The 6,485-nt window shown below is 42.8% G+C and overlaps 1 protein-coding gene across 2 annotated transcripts; it reads left to right on the top strand.

Moving 5' to 3' along the window:
- Positions 1 to 1,692: 1,692 nt before the first annotated feature.
- On the top strand, positions 1,693 to 5,529 carry RNASEH1 (ribonuclease H1). Of its 2 annotated transcripts, XM_041477914.1 has the most exons (6): positions 1,693 to 1,873; positions 1,943 to 2,067; positions 2,546 to 2,749; positions 3,284 to 3,383; positions 3,721 to 3,775; positions 4,888 to 5,529. In XM_041477914.1, the coding sequence occupies exons 1-6, from the start codon at positions 1,764 to 1,766 to the stop codon at positions 5,032 to 5,034; spliced, it is 741 nt and encodes a 246-aa protein (XP_041333848.1). In that variant the 5' UTR covers positions 1,693 to 1,763; the 3' UTR covers positions 5,035 to 5,529. The 2 variants fall into 2 exon arrangements, with proteins under 2 accessions (XP_041333848.1, XP_041333850.1); XM_041477916.1 differs by lacking the exon at positions 4,888 to 5,529 and having other exon boundaries at positions 1,694 to 1,873; positions 3,660 to 3,776.
- The last annotated feature ends 956 nt before the right edge of the window (positions 5,530 to 6,485 follow it).

Consider the following 6,485-nt stretch of genomic DNA (forward strand, 5'->3'; position numbering starts at 1 on the left):
AAGATAACAAGGAATCGTCTCATCAGTCCAGTAGTATGCACTCAATTTATATTGAGAAGCCACTCAGGGAGAAAGAACAGGTGATATGTGGGTGGATCAAAACATGACTGTTCAGAGCATTCATGAATAAAAATGGGACTATCTTCAGCTTCCCATCTCAATGTTTTGGGTGCTGAACAGACCAGGATGCTGCGTAATAGCAATGAGAAAAAAAGGTGTAGAGACGTGTTTCCTCTTGGACACTGAATTTATGTTAGGAGAAGGATGTAGAGTGGTCAATGTGCCTGGTACCCAATAATGCCTGGTACTCAAAATAACTGACAGGTTTTTAAGATCCACTGTGGACCTGTGATCTTTAAAATAAGTTACATCACTACAAAGTAATGTAATTAAGAAGGTTCTTATGGCATTCCGTCTCAGAATGGGCACGATGAAGAAGTGGAGAGAATAAATTAGTCAGATGTGTAACAAAAGTATCCCAACAGCAATAGGATGCTATGAGTATATGAAGTCTCATGAATGTGTTGGAAGAAGTAAGGAAAATGCAGTAATTATATTTTCATACAACCTTTACCAAGTTGTTTCTTTCTTCCACCAAGGGCTATCAAATACATAAGCTCTTCAGGTTTGGAGATTTTTTAAGAGAAATGTTATCCCGCTAATACACATAGTAATTATGTGTAATGTTGAGACCATTTGTTGGTTTTGCAACAGAAGGCAAAATTCACACCAGTGTTACACATTCTTGGCATTTTGCTGGGCCACCCTTGTAGGTCTGGACACAACACTGCAGCTCTGGCACCATGTGGTCAGCTTTGTCCCAGGGATCTGTACTGGAGCTATGAGGGAAGCACAACAGCAGCTTGGATACCTTGGGCTGTATTTGGAGGTGGCCACACCAGTGCCCCCATCCTTGCTACTCTGATCTTGTCAGAAGCTCAGGTACTGAATTTGGCACACACCGAGCTCGCAGCTTTGGTATCCCAGTACATGACAGTCCAGGTGGTAAGAGGATGGTGCCAGACTCTCTTTGGGGCTGTTCAGTGACAGGATGAGGAGTAGTGGCTACAAACTAAAACATGAGAAGTTTCACCTCAACATGATGAAGAACTTTTTTATATTGAGAGTGGCAGCTGCCTGGGGAGACTGTGGACTTTCCCTCTCTGGACACTTTCAAAACCCACCAGGACATGCTCCTGTGTCACCCGCAGCAGCAGACCCTGCCACGGCAGATGATGTCCTGAGGTCCCTCCCAACCCGAACGACCCTGCGATTCCGTGAAGGTGTTTGTCCTCACTCCAGAGGCCACCTCGACGCAGGGCTCAGCTGGAACACACGCACCTGGAGCCTGGACAGCGGGATGAGAAACAACTTAAGGACTTTGTTCAGCTCCAGCCTCTCCGACGTGCTAAACATGTCAGCGCACCTGAGAGGTCTCCTTTGCCTTTCAACAAACGGGTCTTCCAGAACGAGGTGGCTTGTGCAAAGCCGCTGCGACCTCATACACCGCATGCCCCACCTCCAAATAACAGCTGATTTAGGTTTTAAAAATACCATTATTGGCCGGGGGAGGGAACAAAACCAACCAAACAAAAAAGCCAAGCCACACAAAACCCTGCGCTGTGGGATTTTCTGGTACTTTGGCCTCTCTGGCGGCCCGTAGGAGGCCCCGGCGCTCCGTGAGCGCGGCGGGCGCGCAGGCGCAGCGGTGGCGGGGTGGGCGCGGGTCGGGGAGGGGGCGCGGATGGCGGCGGGGCCGCGCGATGCTGCGCTGGTTCTTGGCCGTGCTCAGCCACTCCTGCTTCGTCCCCAGGGGCGGCTCCATGTTCTACGCGGTGCGCAAGGGCCGGCGGACCGGCGTCTACCGCACCTGGTGAGCAAGGGCCGTGGTGGAGCGGGGAGCCCGCCCGGCCCGGCCTCACCGCTGCCCGCTCTGTTGCAGGGCGGAGTGCCAGGAGCAGGTGAACAAGTTTCCCTCCGCTAGCTTCAAGAAGTTCGCCACCGAGAAGGACGCCTGGACCTTCGTGCGCGCCGGCGTCCCGGGGCCGCAGCAGCCCGAGGCGGCAGGTAGCGCGTCCCGCCGCCCGGCAGGGAGCAGGGGAAGGCGGGCGGGCGTCCCGCCGGGGGCTCGGGGCGGGCACGGCGGCTGAGCCGGCGCTGCGGCCGCGGCCGGAACGCGGGCACCAGCCCCTGTTCATTCCTCGGCACTGGCTCAGCGCCGTGGCCATGGCCTCCGGACACGGCGATGCATGTGCCAATGCAGTGAAAGTGTTTCTGTGGGTGTTTGGAGAACGTTGCTTGTTCTGTGTACGTGTTAAAGTGTAAGGACCCTTGCATGTCTGTTTCCCCTTCGGTTTGACTTGGGATGAAAAATGACGAGTATTCTATTTCTTTTCGATAACAGTTGTGTGTGTGTGTGTCATATAAGGGGCTAACATTGCTAATAGTTGCTAACAACTGTTGTCTTCAGAAGCAATCGTTTGAAATAAATTAAATTTGATTCTGCTGAACTTCCTAACTTCCTTTTTTTTTTTTTTTTTTTAAGAGGCATTTGGTCCTCCAGCTGTAACACAAGAAAATGGTAGCCAGAGAGAGGAACCAGACTTAAATACCATGTGTTGCAGTACATGTAAAAGGCCATATGAACAGTCTACAAACGAAGAGCAGATTGCAAAGCGTGTAAAACATGATGAGTTACACTCAGTGTGCTCAATACCAACAGTCAATGGAGATAAGTTTTCATATATGGGTGAGGTCTTTGATCATTCCTTTAATTATTTTCATTTGTTTATTCTTTGTGACCAACAAGTGTAACTATTAGAAAACTTTTAGGGAGGTTTTTATATGCCAGCATTAGGCCTATTATTTCTTTTTGAAATGAAAACATGAACCGTGATCTATTTGTTTGCATTGTCTTTCAGTGTAATTTTGATTGGTTTTAACTGGTATGAATGTATAGCTTAAACATAGTGTTATAGGTGTGGTTTTATGTGTGTCTGGGCTACAGATTGGATGTTGCTTTGAAGTTTTGAAGAAGACATGAACTGTAAAGTATGGGACTTGAGGCAGAAGTTTTTGAGGCTGACTGGTTTGACAGCAGTGAGGCTGGCAAGCTGCAGTGGGACTTGTGGTGTTCTGCACTGCTAATTCACATGGCTTCTGCAGTTCCTTTTGGAAGGGCTCTCTGGGGAGGGAGGTTTTGGGGCTTAATATACTGGCAAACATTTCTTCTATCTTAAATAGTGTTTTTGAAGAAGTGCTGACTTTGATAATTTTTTTGTAGGTGACTTTGCAGTTGTTTATACAGATGGTTGTTGCTCTGGTAATGGACGTAACAGGGCACGTGCTGGAATAGGTGTCTACTGGGGACCAGGCCACCCTTTGTAAGTAGCTCAGTGTTTTGTTTTTTTTTTTTTTTTTAATAATGTGTTCTGTTTGGTTTTTATATGATTTATAATAAGCCTCCTTTTAAATTTTTTAATTTTAAAAAATTTTTTTAATTTATAAGCCTCCTTTTAAATGTGAAACTTGTTGTTGACACTCATAATGACAGTGTTATGAGACTGAGTCAGGAGATATTGAGGGGAACAGAGAAGGCAACCTCTCTGGGAAAAATCAACTGGAAATAATATTCTTGTCTTTATTTTTTTAATGTGTAGCCATTATACACCATTCTGAATACTTGGAATAACGAATCTACTGTTTGTTCTTTGGACACAGAAATACCAGTGAAAGACTTCCTGGACGGCAGACTAATCAAAGAGCAGAAATCCATGTAAGTAGCAAATGTCCTGAAATGCTTCTCCATGTTAGACTGCAGCTGCACTTTCAGGCCTGTTTCAACTCTGGTTTTCAGAAACCAGTATGGAGCTCTAAGAAAAGTATGCAAAATATTCAGAGTTATGACTTCAAACAAATAGTTATCTTCAAGTTTTATTGGTCTTTATTGGCTTTGAACTAGATAATTCACTTTGAGAATTTCCAAATGTCAGCAAGCACAGCTATTTAAACAGCCTTACATTAGAAAAGTCTTCACTCTCAACTCTGTGTAGATACTCTTGCATTTTTAATGTGTGTGTTTCAGACCGTAGAGTGAGGACTGCTGTGTATTGGTTGAGAGTCAGCTTCTTATGATGGCAGGATCAGAATATCATAATCCTTAGATAAACAAAACAAAACAAAACAAAAAAAAAAAAAACAAAAAAAAAAAACAAAACAAAAACAAAAAAAAACCAAACAATTTTAGGCTCCTAACTGCTATTGACTACAGCAGATTTAGTCTTCTCTTTTCATCTCCTCTTAATTATGGTATTTCTACTACCTCACACTCCATGTTTGGAGATGAACTGAAATGTGCAGTTGATCTGCTTAAAAACTACGAAGTTCATTTTAGCAGTGGTGTTGGGGTGCTAGTGGTCAGATTTGTCACTAAAGAGGTTTTCAGTTCTACATCCACACCCAGCCACTTCTCCCTGTAATGTTTCATAGTATCAAAAAAAAACCCCAACCTGTTAAGACATCTAGACTGCTTGAACTGATATGAATTCTTCCTCCCCAAAGTTTTGGAGAAAATGCCTTGGTGTTGATAGAGGTTTTGATAGTTAGAAAACAGGTTAGAGAGCTACTCCTTCAGCACAGAGTTGAACATCAAAATGTTATGAGGTTTTCTTTGCTATTGAAGCTTAAGTGCCTGCCTCTTTGCCTGAATCATAAATGTGTCATCTGCAATACACAGTTTTGGGATCCTCTACACTAAAACATGTTGATAACCATTGGTTGAGAGGTTACAGTAATATACGTAGTGTTAGTATCAGGTACTTTGTTGGCATTTAATTCCATGTGGTCAAAATCCTTTATGAACTGTGGTTGTTTTGAAATGTTTTTAAGGCAGCCTGCAAGGCAATAGAGCAAGCCAAGAGTCAAAACATCAAGAAGTTAATAATCTACACTGATAGCAAGTTTACTATTAATGGTAAGTTAAGGAATTTAATTTTCCTGATCCTTAAAGGCACTGCATGCTTTTTCATTACATAAGACCCACAGAACATTCTGAATCCTGGAGAGAGGAATGTAAGGAAGACAGTGCATAACTTACCACTTATGACTGCTTGGGGGAAAACTTCAGAGTATGAGACATTGCCTGCTAACTGCATGAAATAGAGTCAAAGTGTCTGTTACAGTAAATGCTGACAGAAGTAACACCAGGATTTGTGTCCTGAGGTGTTCAGTGTGACACAAAATGTAGAAAAAATGTCATTCATGTATAGGCTGTTAAGGCTGTACTCAGGAAATTACTTGGAAGTTGGTGTGGTAACCTGTTGGGTATTGGTTGTTTTGCATGTATTGGAGGCGCTGTCTTTAACACACACACCTGTAAAGTACATTCAAGTTCTCTTGCTTCCAAGCTTTTAGGCTACATTGGAAGACATCTCAGAGATATGTGCTCAGAGTATGTATTAAAAGACCTGGAAAACATAATTTTATTCTCTAATAATACCATATGAGGCAGCCAAAAAGACTTAATTTTGGAAAAAAACTTCTTTCTCTTTCCTCAAGATCTTCAGATTTTGTTCCTGTGATAATCTGGAACTACATAAGTGAGTATCTTTTAACTGGGAAAACTAAGTGTGTGTAACTCCAAATATACTAACTTTAGTCTGCTGTGCTTTAACTGTATTTCTTCTAAGGAAAATTGGTAAGAGAAGGTCTTTAAAATAACAATTTATAAATTGTTTTGCTCTGCAGTAAAGAAGTAAACTAACTTCTGTACAGGTATTTCTGGTAAAATGTATTTTTCTGTAACCTCTAATATCAGTGCTTAACACTTCAGGGAAATATATTCCATTGCCTCTAAAATTTTAGCCTAATTATGGTATAAGACCACTGATTTGAGAAAATGTGTGTACAGTTGATTTTTGTTGCTAATGGCATGTTTATTCGGCTTCTGTCTTTATGCAATTTTTATGGGAATTTATTGCAGGTATCCATGTTGCTCTGTGTTACAGAGTTGGTGGCTGCAATTTACAGGCTGGTTAGATTTTTATATATATATATATATCTGTATTTTATATAGATACAGATTTTTCTCCTATATGCTATTGAGGAGAAAGCATAAAAATTTAAAGACCAACTAAGTTCAGCTGTTCTTGGGAATATGTTACATAACTAAAAGATATTCCTTTATGCACACTTGTTAAATCTGAATCTTTTAGAAAAGGTGGGATGAATTTTGTTTCAGGAGGCGTGTATGCATACAGAGTCCTCCGTGGGCTGCAGGCACATCTCTGCTCCTCTGTGGCCCTCCTGGGCTGTAAGGGGGACAGGCTGACTGACCATGGTCTGCACCACAGGCTGCAGGGGAATCTCTGCTCGGGTGCTTGGAGCACCTCCTCCTTCAGCATTGACATTGGTGTCTGCAGAGCTGTTCCTTTCACATATTCTCATTCTTTTCTCTGGCTGTTGTGCAGTATTTTCACCATTTTTCT

This window comes from Pyrgilauda ruficollis, unplaced genomic scaffold (assembly GCF_017590135.1).
Source record: "Pyrgilauda ruficollis isolate IOZ18807 unplaced genomic scaffold, ASM1759013v1 scaffold42, whole genome shotgun sequence".
In the NCBI taxonomy this organism is placed as follows: Eukaryota; Metazoa; Chordata; class Aves; order Passeriformes; family Passeridae; genus Pyrgilauda; species Pyrgilauda ruficollis.

Bases quoted from the DNA above. Each gene is read 5' to 3' on its own strand.
- RNASEH1 (XM_041477914.1), top strand. From the start codon at position 1,764: ATGCTGCGCTGGTTCTTGGCCGTGCTCAGCCACTCCTGCTTCGTCCCC. The intron at 1,874-1,942 runs GTGAGCAAGGGC...GCTCTGTTGCAG, and splicing joins ACCGGCGTCTACCGCACCTG to GGCGGAGTGCCAGGAGCAGG. The intron at 2,068-2,545 runs GTAGCGCGTCCC...TTTTTTTTTAAG, and splicing joins GCAGCAGCCCGAGGCGGCAG to AGGCATTTGGTCCTCCAGCT.